Source organism: Callospermophilus lateralis, chromosome 4 (assembly GCF_048772815.1).
Source record: "Callospermophilus lateralis isolate mCalLat2 chromosome 4, mCalLat2.hap1, whole genome shotgun sequence".
Taxonomy (NCBI): domain Eukaryota; kingdom Metazoa; phylum Chordata; class Mammalia; order Rodentia; family Sciuridae; genus Callospermophilus; species Callospermophilus lateralis.
The window spans coordinates 144458732-144476742 of record NC_135308.1 but is presented as its reverse complement, the minus strand read 5'-3'; the positions used below and the strand labels follow the sequence as shown (position 1 = coordinate 144476742).

At 33.3% G+C, this 18011-nt stretch overlaps 1 protein-coding gene across 1 annotated transcript in view; it reads right to left on the bottom strand.

Moving 5' to 3' along the window:
- Positions 1-18011, bottom strand: part of Nedd1 (NEDD1 gamma-tubulin ring complex targeting factor) — a 64724-nt gene that overhangs the window by 24090 nt on the left and 22623 nt on the right. The window contains exons 6-8 of the mRNA XM_076853225.2: positions 2521-2750; positions 1026-1227; positions 480-675 (exon numbers count right to left, since the gene is read on the bottom strand). Coding sequence (XP_076709340.2) covers positions 480-675; positions 1026-1227; positions 2521-2750 — 628 coding nt within the window. The remainder of the gene's footprint in view (positions 1-479; positions 676-1025; positions 1228-2520; positions 2751-18011) is intronic.

Genomic DNA, 18011 nt, shown 5'->3' with positions numbered 1-18011 from the left:
ATCTCATCAATGATTATCAGAATAGAAGAAATCATTGATAAATAAAAAAATAAATGAATATGTTGCAATTTAACAAACTGCTAATGTATTGCTTAATATGTGCCAGGTACTATTGAACACCTAAAAATATTAATTACATCACCTTACTTTTCATTCTGAAATATAAAAGGAGTCATTAACAGCTTTTTTTAAACTATTCAGTCAAATTACAATGAACATAAAAGTTTCATATTCTCTACTGAAAACACAATGGAAAGTCACCCAGTGTTTGGTAACACTGAAGATGAATGATTTCTAAGTTGGCATCATTCCATTTTTTAAGATAATCACATTTCCTACAATAGAAGTTTAAATGAATAGAATAAGTGCCTTTCATGAATTAAAAAAAAAAAAAAACTTATATCCAAAGTTAAAATTTTCATTAATTAAATATATTTGGGGAAGAAAAAAGCCCCAAATTCTACATACATAACATTTACCTGCTTTGTCCTGAACAGCAACTGTTGCTTTCCCCACAGCTGTTGTCATGGGTTGCGGGAGAACTGTGGCAATGGAAGTGGCAGTTGCTTCTCTGACAATTCCAGAATTCTGAATTCCTCCACCAACGGTGCTCGAATTAATGGCTCGTTTATTCGCTGCTGTGACCTTATTTGAAGAGCTTTTATTTAAACTGGACTAAAATGTAATGAAACATTTAAAAGATCAGGTTACTAATATTTTCTACAATACATTAATATTTTATATTCTCTATTAGATTAAAAACATTTTCTTCCCTTACATATCTTAAGCTTGGTGTTGGATCTAATTTTCTTCTAAACCAATAAAAATACTTTTAAAATACTTTTAAAGACAGAGAAAATTAAGTACCCACAAATTTTTAAAACTAAGTATCAGAGGGCTTTATGCTAAAGTTATTTAAAATGCTGTCATATAATTATGAACCAATATACTGCATTTAAGTGAAAAAATTTACATATTTTGACTAGAATTTTTTAGTAAAATAAAAAATGCTGAAAATATCTCACCTTAGTAAGAGCAGTGGAGTACTGAAATGCTATACACTGCACAGATGTCTTGTGAGCACTGATGGTTTTAACTGGTGATTTCAACATCCTTAAATCATATTGATATATTTTCCCACGGGAAGATCCAATAGCCAAAGTGGCTCCATCTGGCATAAAATCGACTGCAGTCAGAGGAGCGTCGGCCACCAAAGTTTTCACTACCCTTTAGAAAAGGGAACAAAGTATATGCAGATATGTGTATAAGCTTATGTAATATAAATGTTTACTAACCAAGTTAGAATTGGGTAAACAACATACACATCCCAAACACTTGTTTAAAGTAGAATTTTAGAATCTCTCTTAAGAGACATTACTAATAAAATGACATGTAAGTAACTGCTGAATGTTACATCCTATTTTTCTATTCACTTTCAATAAGTACAATCTACATCAACCAGAATGTAGAAAACAGCACCTTGAGTAATTATTATTTTGGAAGTGAATGTGACATAATTCCTATGTGCTACTTCACAAAAAGGGTTTCTAGCCTCAGGGTTGATGAAGCTCTAAGTAACCACTTTCCATTTACTGAACTGCTTAGGTCTCAAGAGGACCATGACCTTACACAGGGAAGCAGCTGCTACTTTGTTCTCAGTTGTGCACTTCTTGACCAAAAAGCTAAAAGGAACAGAGTCCATGTAGCTTGATCCTGAAGAAGCTAACACAGAAATATGGATTCTGATCTGCTGAAGCTGATCTCTTTGCCTGTGTGTTTAGTGTGAGAAGAATGGCTTGCTAACTCAGAAGAGAGTGAAAAAAGTAATAGTAAAAACTCTAGCATCCTAACAAGGCCTGACAGTGGGAACTTCCCATCAGGTAGCCTGAATACAGCTCTAGCACTCTTGTAGCTGGTTTTTGTTCACGTAACTGATCCAGCACACCCATAACTGAAGAAAGAAGAAAAATGGGCCCAGATGTTTAGAAGATCATCTAGGGGGCCATAATCCTCTAGAGATATTTGACAATATTTGGAGAAAGTTTAGGCCATCATGACTCTGGCAATGGTAATAGGATTTAATAGGTAGAGGCCAAGGATACTGCAAAATATCCTACAATAATTGGAACAGCCCCCCACAACACAGAATTATCCATTCCACAATGTCAATAGTTTAGGAAACTTTGATCTAGAAAATAAATTAATTTTAAAGCAAATTAATCATAATGCTTTAAAAATATGTATTTACAAAAAAGAATAGCAAGCATGCTGAAGTAAAGACATGAAAACATTAAGGTGTTATCCCTCAATATTTATATTTCAAAAATACCCTAAGTAATATCCATACTCCTATCAATTTTTTCTGCATGAAAAGAAAAAAGAGCTTGATTTTACTAACTATATATATTATTAAGTGTAAAAACATTAGATCCCCTGGTCATTAGCCAGTAGTCAATGTTTGTTAATAAAGTAACTATTTTTTTTTTAAACTAAAGTAAGATATGAGCACATCACACTTACTTCTTACTTGAAGTGTCATAGAGGATGATTCTTTTATCCAAGCCTATGGTTACAAACAGCAATTCATTGACAGGAGAAAAACAGATGCCTGAAGCTGGAGCTTTATGCGTACTATCAAAGTTATGATATGAACTCTGACTATTCACATCCCAGAGAGTTACTACTCCATTATCTGAAACACTGCCCAATAGCGATTTCTTGAAAAAGGAGTACTTCAAGAGACGAACAGACTATAAAAATAAAAGAATAAGTTTTACATAATGGTAAGCATTCATAAAGACATTTTATATAAGCTATAAATAATAGTCAACTATACATTTCACATGGGGTTTATGACTTCTCTAGTTTCAAGACTGACGTATTTCTATCACAACAATCACATTATTATTTTGGGGGTGTAAAATGAACCCTAAACAATCTAATATTCTATTAATTGAATATCTGTAATGATTTTATCTCATATAGAGATTGCCTACATTATGTCCATTAGGGTTAGAACATTCACCACAAATATTGGACTTGATCAGAGACAAATCATGAACAAGTATAAAGGAACACTAGGAGAGAATAAGCAATAATATTTCACATTTGTTTTCTATATATACTTTAGGTATCTGGGTATGTTTGAGTATGTGATAAACTGTCAACTTAACACCTGAAGCATAATAAGACATTAAACCCTAAAGGAGGAACTGGCAACGCTACAGACCTGAGATAAATTATATTCACTCTTTCAAAAGTATCAGCCTAAGATCAATGCTGGCCATTTTCTAAACACTAATCCCTGAGGAAGTGAAAACATTCTCCATTTCAAGTTTTTAATGCACCAAAATAAATAAAGACACAGGATGGGTAAACAGGTCTTACATTACAACAGATTGAATTTTACCTATTTTTCCAAAAAATGACACTCAAACTACTGATATTATAATGCACCATAAGAATTAAGTATTTGACATTTAAGCTACTTTCCCCTGCAAATTTATAATCTATGTAATTCTATGATTTTTTTAAAAAAATAACAGGCATTTACCTTCCATAACAAAAAATGTTTAGGAATAACAAAACAAACTCTAACTAAGGAAACAAAGTATTTGCTATCAAACATCAAGGTAAGATAATTATTATGTTCACCCATTACATTTGGCTCTTTTTTTCATATAGCTAAAGTACAAAAAGAAAGTATTGGTTTATATATTTTTCATTTTTGTTGAGAAAAAGCATATACACTTGAATAGACAAATCCTTCCTCTGGTCTACATTCAAGAATAAACCACATGAATTTTGATTACATAAGACAGAATTCTTTAGTGGATTATAATTAATGGTTTAGAGTCATGTGCCAACCTATCAAAACATAAGCAAACATTAATTTTCAAGGATTTCCACAGCACTTTGTGTTCATATACTTAAGGTCCTCCACATGATTTAAATTTAGATGAAATGCACAAGCAGAAGTGAAAGAAAGAGAACACCATAAAAACATAGATCCGTGGATTCTCAAAAGTTTATAAAGTTCAAACTGATATTAGCCACAGCAAAAATTTACCTAAAACCTTCTTAAAATATGGTTATCCAGAATCTGAATATATCGGGGAACAAGGAACTTACCACTTTATATAATAAAACATAAATAGTTAAAACATATTTCTTGACTCACAAAAGCTAAATTATATATTGCTTCAAGTTCTTAAGATCAACATGGCAACTTATAAAGAAAAAAAAGGCGACAGATAATCATAAATGTTATTCTCAGATAAACCTAGGTAGAGGTTCAGCCAAATTAGCCATGATTTAGGTAAATACTTAAATTCTCCAAACATTAACATTCTCATTTATAAAATATAAAAGACTTTTGTTTGCCTGTCAAGACTCTTTTGAGGATTTAATGGCATTTCTGCAGATTCAGATGGACAGTAGCTTTCACCACTGTCTCGTAGTTCATAATACTTTGTTCACTGTTGCTTGTATACCCACCATTGGATCAATTTTTAGACTTTTTTTTTCTTTCCTTATGGTGCCAGGAATCAAACCCAGGGTTTGGGCTTATTAAGCAAGTAGAAAGCACAAACTCTGGGCTATGTCCCTAACCCTCCTGGGTTTCTTTCTTTTCCTTCCTTCTTTCTTTTCTTCCTTCCTTCCTATCTTCTCTTTTCTCTCTCTCAGTTTTTAAAATTTTGAGACAGGTTCTGGTTAAGTAGTCAGTCAAGGCTGGCCTCAAAACTGCAATCCTCCTGCTTTAGCCTACACCATCACACCCAGCTCCTACAAAGATTTTTTTAAAAAGATTCATAAGTAAGCACACCAACTTCTATAAATGTCTATACTTTGATCCTGTATTAATATTAATAGAATATCATTTCTGAACTTTCTACATCTATTATATCATCAGTCTTAACTTGTTAAGCACTTATTTTGTTAGATTATAAACTATTTCAAGAAAAAAAAGTTCTACAAAAAAATCAACTGATTACAATAATATAATGCTGGACATTTAAGTTACCTCCATTTCCAAGTACCTGACTACTACAGTTTCTTTAAAAAAAAAAAAAAAAAAAAAAGACAGCTAATTTGCAAAATAATTTGTATCTCATTGTTGTTCTTGCTTTAAAAGGTCCTGGTTGAAAAACAGTATGACCATTTGTCTCTCTCCTTTTGTGAACTGCCCATTAATACACTTTGCCTATTTTTACTGGGTTAAGATTTTTTAAAAGTACTAACTTACAAATCTTAGTATAAGGCCATAAACACTCTTAGAGGTTATAAATATTTTTCCCATTTCCTTTTAGTTTTACTGATGTTTTTTTCTTGCTTTCTATCATAGGTTTTAAATTTTTACATATTTAAATTTTCTGGACTTGTCTCCCCTTATGACTTAGAAACAGAAAATACATTCATGATATTATTGCCTTAGTGTGTAGTATATATATTGCATGTGGACATATGCATACACACATAAATATACATATGTAGTATCCCTTTTGACTCCTTCCCCTCCCCTTTCCTTGATTCCCAGGTCTTCTTTCAAAAGCACTAGCTGATAACCTCTTATCACCTGAGCTACTGCATGTTTAACCCACTTCCACTCTCAATGGTTTCCTAGCAATCCTTCCTAGTATTGTAGAAACACCATCTTCAAAATGGAAATCTGAACAGATTTCTCTTATGCTTAGAGAAAGATCTTAATTGGAGAATTCTGGGAAATGGTAATTATAATAGTGGCATTTCTTTAAACTCTTCTTAAATTCCACTATTCATATGTATGTGTGCAGAAAAGCAGACCTGAGACTTCTTTAGCAAGTTCTGCTTTCAAGGCTGGTCCTTGGCTGGCATCTGGGAACTTGAATTTTGGGAGGTTCCCATTATACCTGATAGGAGTGGTTCGCTATGCCTAAACTATTTGTGCAAAAGATGAGGTGTATGGATTAACACCTGCTTTCCTTCTAGGAGTCTGGAATTTTGGCATATATGAGTAGCCAGAGAGGCTGCATTAGAGGAAGGCTGCCAACCCAGAGGAACTCTGCCCTAAGGTACTGTCTGTTCTTTGGACCCACTTACCTACCCACAATGCATTTATTCTCTCATTAAGTGCCTATGGTCCCCACTTCTCTCATTTAAAGAAGGGTATATAAGCTTCTAAATACCTAGCTTCCAATAAAAACTTACTTGCAAGCTTTTCCTGGTAAATAACATTTCATACAATGTCACAATTTTATGCTGGAAAAATTAAGCACATTATCTCTGTTGATGCTTAGAAAAATGTCGTGGCTTGACACGCTCAGCACTTTGAACTAGAGAATCAGCCTCCGGATTCTCTGACCTCACAACACCTACTCCAAACACCTCCTACAAATCACTGGATCCTCTTTCTGGAATTACAGGGAATGGCTTTCTCTAAGTTCCCTTGCCTAAGGAGTTCATCCAGAAGGAATAAAATCATCTTGGAAATCTCATTAATCAGGGAAAATTAATCACAGAAGAATCTAAAGGTCATCACTATACATACTGGACAGACTTCCCATACCTTCTGCGGATGTCATCTGAGAGACTGCCTTTGTTCACAGCACAATTTTCAACTTCCCATAACTGTCTTAACCCCTCCCAAACCCAGAGGAACTCTGCCCTAAGAACTGTCTGTTCTTTGGACCCACTCCTCTCCCCACAATGCATTTATTCTCTCAGAAAGTGCCTATGGTCCCCATTTCTCTCATTTAAAGAAGGGTATATAAGCTTCTAAATCTTACTCAATTATTGGGTACTCAGTTTTCATTTTTACCTCTCCTGTTATCAGATGTTTAGTTTATTTCAGCAAATTCAATCTACTGAACCTTCAGAGGGCAGAAAGTGAAGCTACCTAGTGAGTTGACTTGTCCTCTGCAAATTGTCCTTTGTAAACTTGCTTTTTGTTTTCTTTCCCTAGCTTTTTAAATTCTAAATAAGACATAAGAGCTACAATAAGTTATTCCAGAAAAAGGAAACAAGGAAAACATTATCATAAGGCCTTCTGAACAATAATCTTTCTGGGGCTGGGGATGTGGCTCAAGCGGTAGCGCGCTCTCCTGGCATGCGTGCGGCCCGGGTTCAATCCTCTGCACCACATACAAAGATGTTGTATCCGCCGATAACTAAAAAATAAATATTAAAATTGTCTCTCTCTCTCTCTCCTCTCTCTTTAAAATAATAATAATAATAATCTTTCTGCAGATATACACAAGCCAAAACATCTGATAACTGTCAGATAATATCAGAAAATAGACCATTGTAGGATTAGTGATTATTCTGGTGCCACCCATCTGTGGCTGAAGATACACTTCCTTAAATTTCCTATATAAGCCCTTCACTTGCAGGTATTAGCTAAAATGGTCCCTAGGACAATGGTGATAGTACAGCCATCTTCCAATCAACCAGGCAGATCGTGGTAATAAGGTTCTTTCTATACCTCTGCTTTGCCCCTCAACTACTTGGACTAACTGAGCTTTCATTGGGCCACCACCAGACCAAGGTTTTGTGTGACAACATTCCCTCTACCCCTATATGTTGTTGGGGAGATGACTCTTGGAAGCTCACACTTAGTTTTCCATGGACTTCCCCCATGTGCATTTTCTCTTTACTGATTGTGCTCTATATCCTTTCATTATAATAAATCATAGTTGTGTGATTATACACTGACTCTTGTGAATTCTTCTACTGGGGTCTTAAAGGACCCCCACCCCCATACAGTATGTGAAGGGGTATGTGCATGTGTTTGTGCTTAACAGACAGATAATAAGGTAGATAGAACTAAAATTCCATGTATATTTACAATAAAACTAGACAGTCCTACATCTACATTAATTCCCCCCAAAACATGCTGGCAGGTCAATTAACAGCCATGAGGAGTCCTTCATGGTTGTGTCTGTATAAAAAGAAACAGAGTGAAATAATATGAAGTTTGAAACAGATCTAAAAACAAAGCCATACAGTATTTACAGAAAAGCGTGGTGGCAAATTTCAACTCTAACCAGGGATACCCATTATATTACCAGTTCTTTTCAGGTCTATGAAAGTTCTGAAGGGCTACAGCAGTTTAGACCTTGTGAATCCCCAAAATTATCGGCCAAAGTGCCTCCCTGTCACTGAGGAGACTGCTGGGAGCAGAAGTAAACCTGCACAAGCTGGAGCAACAGAAAAAAAACAAAGGTTCACATTCAGTTGGAGAAATAGAACAAACCAGGGAACCCCAGAAAGCAAGCTAACACTTTTTTTTTTTTTTTTTTTTTAAGAAACCTACCTTAAAACAAGAGGGAGCTCTGTGAAATCACATACCCTGAACTCCGTCTCTGTCTAGAAGTTCAAGGAAACTAATTTCAGAGATACACTCCACATATAATTACTGTGAGAACAAAGAAAACAAGAAGACATTCTCAACTGATAGCCAAAAGGACAACAAAATGACACAAGACCCTTTAAAACATAAGTTAGAATTAGAAAACTAAAAAATGAGATATAAGAACTTGAAAAAGAATTAAAATTTTTAAAATTCTCTTCAAAAATGAAGGCTAATTTAGAAGAAATACAAGAATGAACAAACATAACAGAGAATATCTAGAAGTAAAAAGAAATTTTTAAAAATCAAAAAGAATAAAAAAGAATTTAGGAAAAAAAAGACAACTGAAAATAAGCAAAGATATCCAACAACAACAATATGACAAAGATAGGGAAAAACAACAAATACAAAAGCTATAACTGAAGAAAATTTTCCTAAAATTTAAAAAAAGATATGAAACTACACATACTGTATACATAAGAATAGCAGCACAGAATGACCAGCTCCAGCACACATTATAGTAAAATTAGTGGACTTCAAAGGGGGGGGGACTCATATAGAGAAAAAAAGTGATTTATAAAGAAAAAAATAAATTATTAAACATTTGAGATCAAATATAAGAGAATAACACACTTAAGCTCTCCTTGGAAAGAAAATGAAATACACTGAAAGAATTAGCACCTTGAAAGAAAGTCTGAAGCAGAAGAGATGTACTTAAGAGATGTACAATATTAATATGGTGTCTGTTCTGATTATAAAAATTTGGAAAATACCTAAAATAACAGAGGAATGTTTACGTAAACTGTGATACTAAACAATAAGATATCTATAATCATTAAAAATTGGTTCTGAAGACTAATATGAGCATTCACTAATGAGAAAAAGGCAGAAAACAGGATTAGACAAAGAGAATGACTATAGAAGAAAACAAATAACTTCCCATTAAAAAAAAGTCTGGAAGACACAAATGGATAAAATCAGTCATTAAGAGAAAAACATAGCCAGGCACTGTGGTATACACTTATAATCCCAGTAACATGGAAGGCCAACAAGTTTGAGGCCAGCCTCAGCAACTTAGCAAAGCCCTAATTGACCACATGTCAATTATAAATTGTTCAAGAACATAATATATAGGCCAGGCAAGTACATACAAATACTAAAGAAATACAGCAATAAAAATAAAGAACATGCTATGCAAACACTTCTATCCCAATGTAAATTATACTCATGTTTCCATATAAAACTTAAAGAGGACCGATATTAGATATAAAGCTTTGTAGTGAAATACTTTGAGTATAAACAATTCAGGTATAAACATATCAATTAACCAAATAAATCAAATTAGAATTTTTTTTTTCTTTTTGGCACTGCTGGGGATCAAACCCATGGTCTTGCATATATGCTCTCCCACATTATATGCCCAGCCCTAAATTTACTCTGATAACATAATAATTATTTCAAAAATGTAATTAGTACTTATTTGCATTTAATAGACTCTGTACTCAAATGGGTTATCTATACATAAAAAAGCAAAAATTACACTTGAAAAGTAAATGGATTATAATATATTATTATACATTTAAAATATATTATAATACATTTAAAATCTCACAGAATCTCACCCTGTTATATCTAAAGTTTTTTTTTTTTTAAATCCAAAGAATCAATAAAGTAGATCTACATTTTTAACTGCTTTGGAAAATGCAACAATTTGAGAAAGACAACACAGTCTATTTTCCAGCCTAAGCTGCTGAACTTGCCAAACACTGACACGCAATTATGGTCTAAGCAGTCGGTCATCCCAGCATTTCTGTAAGGAGCAACAAGGTTCATTTTACCTTGCAGAAAGACACTGCATTCCACATAAAACTAATAGCTTCAATTCGCCTCAGACATTTCAAAGTAGAATTCTACATATATTCAGGCAATCTTTTTATGATATGAAATTCAGTCTGATGTAGATTCAGTGAAACTCCAAGGACTTGTCACTTTTACCAAGAAACCAATCTGATAATTATCAAAGATTTCAAATCCTTGAGTGTTCAAAGAAACAAAAGTATGTAAAATTTCAATTTAATCATAGAAATGTCCTACTATTTTTTTTTAACAACTCAGATCCTATCTATAATAAAACTGAGCAATATAGAAGTTGGGCTCAGTAACAGTAATTTGAATTTTAAAAAGTCAATTTTTTTTTTTTTTTTTACAAACTTTAAATTTTTATAAATACTTTTTAAATTTAAGAAACTGAAAGAGTTATTGGGATAGAGGAAGGTACAGAGTTCCAAACCAAAGGAATGAACAATCTATTCAATGAAATAATATCAGAAAATTTTCCAAACATGAAGAATGAATTGGAAAACCAAATTCAAGAGGCTTACAAGGACGCCAAATGTACAAAATCATAATACATTTCCACACCGAGGCAATAGTGAAAATGCCTAACATACTTAAGGAGAGAATACTAAAAGCCACAAGAGAAAGGAATCAGATTACATTTTGGGGAAAACAATTAGATTATGTGCAGATTTTTCAAACCACACCCTGAAAGCTAGAAGATCGTGGAACAACATATATCAAGCTCTGAAAGAAAATGTATGCCAACCAAGAATCTTGTATCCAGCAAAATTAAACTTTAAATTCGATGATGAAATAAAAATCTTCCATGATAAACAAAAATTAAAAGAATTTACAGCTAGAAAACCTGCGCTACAGTCCTTGAGAAAATATTCCATGAAGAGGAAATGAAAAACAACAATGAAAATCAGCAGAGGGGAGGTATTACACTAAAGGAAAAACTAATCAAAGGAGACACCAAGTTCAAATAAAATAACAAAAATGGCTGGGAATACAAATCATGTCTCAATAATAACCCTGAATGTTAATGCCTAAACTCACCAAAAGACACAGGCTAGCAGATTGGATCAAAAAAAAAAAAAGATCCAACATATGCTGCCTCCAGGAGACTTATCTCATCTGGTAGGAAGATTTCCACAGACTGAAGGTGAAAGGTTGGGAAAAATCATGCCACTCACACGGACTGTGGAAGCAAGCAGGGGTTTCCATCCTCGTATCAAATAAAGTGGACTTTAAGCTAAAGTTAATTAAAAGGGATAAAAGAAGGACATTTCATATTGCTCAAGGAAACCATACACAAATAAGACATAACAATTATAAATATGATATGCCCCAAACAATGGAGCAGCTATGTTCATCAAACAAATTCTTCTCAAGTTCAAGAGTGAAATTGACCACAACACAATAATTTTGTGTAACTTTAACACACCTCTTTCAGCACTGGATAGATCTTCCAAATAAAAGCTGAACAAAGAAACTATAGAACTCAATAATACAATCAATAACTTAAGACTTAACTGACATAATACAGAATATTTCATCCTTCAACAAGCAAATATTCTTTCTTCTCAGCAGCACATGGATCCTTCTATAAAACAGACCATATATTATGCCACAGAGACTCTTAACAAATAAACAAAACCACCCTGCCTTCTATCCCATCATAATGGAATGAAATTAGAAACTAGACATCAATGACAAAATTAAAAATAAAAACTACTTCAACACCTGGAGACTAAATAATACGCTATTAAATGAACAATGGGTTGCAAAAGACATCAAGGAGGAGATTAAAAAATTCTTAGAGGTAAATGAGAACACTGATACAATATATCAAAATCTCTGGGACACTATGAAGGCGGTTCTAAGAGGAAAGTACATTGCATGGAGTTCATTCTTAAAAGAAGAAAAAGTCAACAAATAAATGACCTAACATTACATCTCAAAACCTTAGAAAAAGAAGAACAAATCAACACCAAAAGCACTAGAAGTTAAAAAATAGCTAAAATCAGAGTTGTAATCAATGAAATTGAAACAACAGCAAAAAAAAAAAAAAAAAAAATTGAAAAAAATTAACAAAACAAAATGTTAGTTTTTTGAAAAAATAAATAAAACTAGGGGCTGGGGTTGTGGCTCAGCGATAGAGTGCTTGCCTAGCATGTGTGAGGCCCTGGGTTTGATCCTTAGCACCACATAAAAATAAATAAATAAAGGATTGTGTCCAACTACAACTAAAAAAAAAAAAAAAGTTTAAAAAAATAATAAAATTATTATCAAACCCTTAGCCATGCTAACAAACAGAAGGAGAGAGAAAACTCAAATTAGTAAGATACACGATGAAAAGGTAATATCACAACAAACACCTCAGAAATACAGAAGTTATTTAGAAATTATTTTGAAAACTTGTACGCCAATAAAATAGGAAATATTAAAGGCATCGACAAATTTCTATAGTCATACGATTTGCCCAAATTCAATCAGGATGATACACACAGTTTAAACAGATCAATTTCAAGAAACAAAACAGAAGACACCATCAGAAGCCTACCAACCAAGAAAATCCCAGGACCAGATGGATACACAGCCGAGTTCTACAAGACCTTTAAAGAACTAATACCAATATTCTTCAAACGATTTCAGGAAATAGAAAAAAAAGGCAGCAATTCCAAACTCATTCTATGAGGCCAATATTACCCTGATTCCAAAACCAGGCAAAGATACATTAAAAAAAAAAAACAACTTCAGATCAATATCTCTAATGAACATAGATGTAAACACCTCAATAAAATTCTGGCAAATCAAACACAAAAACATATCAAAAAGACGGTGCCACCAGGATCAAGTGGGGTTCATCCCAGGGATGCAAGGTTGGTTCAACATACGGAAATCAATAAATATAATTCATCACATCAATAGACTTAAAGAATCATATAATCATCTCGATAGATGCAGAAAAAGTATTCAATAAAATATAGCACCCCTTTATGTTCAAAACACTAGAAAAACTAGGAATAACAGGAGCATACTCAACCTCATAAAAGCTGTCTATGCTAAGCCTTAGGCCAACATCATTCTAAATGAGAAAAACTGAAAGCATTCCCTCCAAAAATTGGAACAAGACAGGGATGCCCTCTTTCACCACTTCTATTTAACATGGTTCCTGAAACACAAGCCAGAACAATTAGACAAATAAAAGAAATTAAAGGGATACAGATAGGAAAAGAAGAACTCAAATTAGTATTATTTGCTGACAATGTGATTCTACACCTAGAAGGCCCAATAAATTCCCACCAGAAAACTTTTAGAACTAGGAAATGAACTGAGCAAAGTAGCAGAATATAAAATCAACACCCATAAGTCAAAGGCATTTCTGTATATCAGTGGCCAAAAAACAAACAAACAAACAAACTTGGGAATCAACCTAAAGAAAGAGGTGAAAGACCTCTACAACGAAAACTACAGAACACTAAAGAAACAAATCAAGACGACCTTAGAAGATGGAAAGATCTCCCTTTTTTTTGGATAGGCATAATTAATATTGTCAAAATGACCATATTACCAAAAGCACTACACAGATTTAATACAAAATCCCAATGGCATTCCTCATAGAAATAGAAAAAGCAGTAATGAAATTCATCTGGAAAAATAAGAGACCCAGAATAGCTAAAGCAATCCTTGGTAAAATGGGTGAAGCAGGTGGCAGCACTATTTCAGACCTTAAACCATACTACAGAGCAATAGTAACAAAAACAGCATGGTATTGGCACCAAAACAGACTTGTAGGCCAATGGTACGGAATAGAGGATACAGACACTAACCTACATAATTACAGTTATATTAGACAAAGGCACCAAAAACATACATTGAAGATAGGCTCTTCAACAAATGGTACTGGAAAAACTGGAAATCCATATGCAACAAAATTAAATTAAACCTGTATCTCTCACCATGCACAAAACTCAAAATGGATCAAGGACCTAGGAATTAAACCAGAGACCCTACATCTAACACAAGAAAAAGTAGATCCAAATCTCCATCATGTCAGATTAGGCCCCAACTTCCTTAATAAGATTCGTATGGTGTAAGAATTAAGAATCAATAAATGGGATGTATTCAAACTAAAAAATAATCAGTGTAGGGAATGGAGAGCCTACATATTGGGAGCAAATTTTTACCACTCTCACATCAGATAGAGCACTAATCTCTAGGGTATATAAAGAACTCAAAAAGCTAAACACCATAATAATAATAATAATAATAATAATAATAATAACAACAACAACAACCACCCAATCAATAAATGGGCCAAGGAACTCAACAGACAATTCTCAGAAGATGATATACAATCAATCAACAAATACATGAAAAACTGTTCAACATCTCTAGCAATTAGGGAAATGCAAATCAAAACTACTCTAAGATTTCATCTCACTCAAGTCAGAGTGGCAGCTATTAAGAATACAAACAATAATAAGTGTTGGTGAAGATGTGAGGAAAAAGGTACATTCATACATTGCTGGTGGGACTGCAAATTGGTGCAGCCAATTTGGAAAGCAGTAGGGAGATTCCTTGGAAAACTGGGAATGGATCCACTTTTTGACCTAGCTATTCCACTCCTTGGTCTATACCCAAAGCACTTAAAAACAACATACTACAGGGACACACAGTCCTATCAGTGTTCATAGGAGCACAATTCACAATAGCTAAACTGTGGAACCAACATAGATGCCCTTAGAAGATGAATAGATAAAGAAAATGTGGTATATATACACAATGGAAATTACTCAATATTAAAAGAGAATAAAATCATGGCATTTGCAGATAAATGGATGGAGTTGGAGAATATAATGTAAGTGAAGTTAGCCAATCCCCAAAAAACAAATGCCAAATGTTTTCTCTGATATAAGAAGGCTGATTCATAGTGGGGTTGGGAGGGGGAGCATGGGAGGATTAGACAAACTCTAGATAGGGTAAAGGGGTGGGAAGGAAAGAGATGGGGTATGGCAGTAGAAAAGATAGTGGAATGATATGAACATCATTACCCTAAGTACATGTATGAAGACACGAATGGTGTATATTTTGTATACAACCAACATATGAAAAACTGTGCTCTATATGTGTAATATGAATTCTAATGCATTCTGCCATCATATCTAACAAATGTGAATTTAGAAAAATTTTATCCATCACCTTAAATATATACAATCAATCAAACAGTAAATTAAGCCCTGATTTGTAGTAGTTACCCATTTCTGTTGTGTAAATATTCCCACCATAACTAATTTCCAGCTATCAAAATATAATAAAATAATTATGAAGTGAAAAAAATAGAAACTGATATTTAATGTATTTGGAATCTTGAATAAATTTTGATAAATCTTAGTAAATACTTTTTAAATAAATGCTCAAGTAAAAATTCTATGCTTTTGGTCAACAATTGATAAGGTTCAACTAAACTTTTTTTAGAAAACAAACTAATTTAAAAAAACAAACATTTCAATTATGTAAAAGAACAAAGAATCAGGGTGTCTATGACTTTCCTCACTAAGAAAACAGAGACTGCCATCTTTACATATTCAGAAACCAATTCCTATTTCCCAGCCCCTATACTATTTCAGTGTAGCTTAAGAGAAGAAATAAAATTAAAAAATATATATATATTACAATTCATCCCAGGGGAAGGGAAAAAAATAACGCACTACATTCAATTTCTTCACTGTCTTTAATTTTCTCAAGTCAATATAAAACACAAAATATGATTACCAAGATCAAATTATAACTAGTACATTATGAGGGATTTAGGGGGAACATATCACACCCAAAGATGTTCAAACCAATTTGGAGAAGTAAATCATATAAGGTATTTTAATGGGTTGATATAATTATTCATTAAAAGCTCACAACAGCTATCATCATTGATCTTTTATTGTCAGACACAGTGATAAATTTCAACATTTCATTTAACTATATTAAAAAAAAAACTGATGAAAATACATCATTTCACTTGATGGATTAGGAAAAGGAGGTCTGAGAGTTAAGTGACTTGCACGAATTCACTCAGCTAGCTAAGTGCTTTACCCCTGGTGCTCTTCAAATAAATGTGTAACCTATCATGAGAAACTATACCAAAAGCTTCTACTGAGCTGCAAACATGTCTGAGCAGGAAGCAGTACAAACAGGATAATCACAAATTTTGGCTTATCTTATCTGGACAAAAGATAAACTTTGAGGGCTGGGGATGTGGCTCAAGTGGTAGCACAGTGATCCTCAGTACCATATACAAACAAAGATGTTGTGTCTGCTGAAAACTAAAAAATAAATATGAAGAAACTCTGTCTCTTAAAAAAAAAGATAAACTTTGAGCATTACTGTTTTCCTAAACTAGAAGTTAAATTTAATTGGGTTTTCCTATACAAAGTAATCAATGAAAATACCTTGATAAGCAACAAAAGAGCAACCCATCACCTAGAATTTTAAAAGATAATTCATTTAACATAAGAAAGGGATAAGAGTAAACACTGGACTCCTGCACAAGGTGACAAGAGACTGGTACAAAATTCCCCTAAGATTTGAATTCTCAAATTCTTACACATTTACAACTAGAAAAAGATCCAAAAGAAAACAATACTGCCACTCTTGAAAGACTTGATCTTCAAAACAATCAAAGAGTTATGTGATCTATGAATGGAACTGCATATCATCATGTTAAGCAAAATAAAGCAGATTCAGAAAGACAAGTATCATATATTTTCTCTCATATGTGGAAGCTAGAGGATGGAAAAAGAAAAAGGACATTCTGAATGTAGAAGGGAGACTATTAGTGCAGAGAAAGGGAGGGGAGGGTAAGAGGAGGCATCTGGGCCAGAAATTGATCAAATATGTTATATACATAAACAAATATGCCATAATGAAACCCACTCTTCTGAATAATTCCTATGCACCAATAAAACTTAAAAAAATTTAAGAGGTATGTGATCTAAAAATCCTGGAATCTTATTTTCTCAACTTTAAAATGAGAAGAGTATAATCTCCACAAACTAGTAAAAAAGATTAAATTAAAAAAATTAATATAAATCAATGATCAATAAATATTAAGTATTCCTTTCTTAATTTTTATTTTTTAGTTGTTGATAGACCTTTATTTTATTTATTTATATGCAGTGCTGAGAATCAAACCCAGTGCCTCACACATGCCAGACAAGTGCACTACTGCTGAGCCCCAGCCCCAAATATTAAGTATTCTATGCTGGTGATAATCTCCATGAAAAGTGGTTTCTAAACCCTCTCACCCTTTCCCACCCTAGGTCTGAGTAACTTGGACTTTTCTCAGGATGCTACTGAGACATCATTCTCTTCAAAATGTTTTTCCTGGGCTGTGGTTATGGCTCAGTGGTAAAGTGTCTGCCTAGCATGTGTGAGGCACTGGGTTTGATCCTCAGCACCACATAAAAATAAATAAATAAAATAAGGTATTGTGTCTACCTATATCTAAAAAAATTTTTTAAAAACTGCTGTTACCGACTTCTTCCCAAAAAGGTCAAGTTCCCTTGGAACTCTACTATTTACTATTTTCATAACATTTGTATTATCTGGTTAACTGTCCATGACTAATTGCTCCTATTAAAATGCAAATATGTCATATTCAAAGTCATATCCCCAGTATTTAGTCAGTACTTACAACATAATCAGCAAAGTGTTAAATTGTAAAATTCTATAGGGAAAAAAGCCATGTGTATGGTTTTTTTAATTTAATAATTTCATTTAAATGTAAAAGGTAATAAAAAGTAATAAGAAATAATACCTACAGTGTTTTCTTGATTCATGCTAA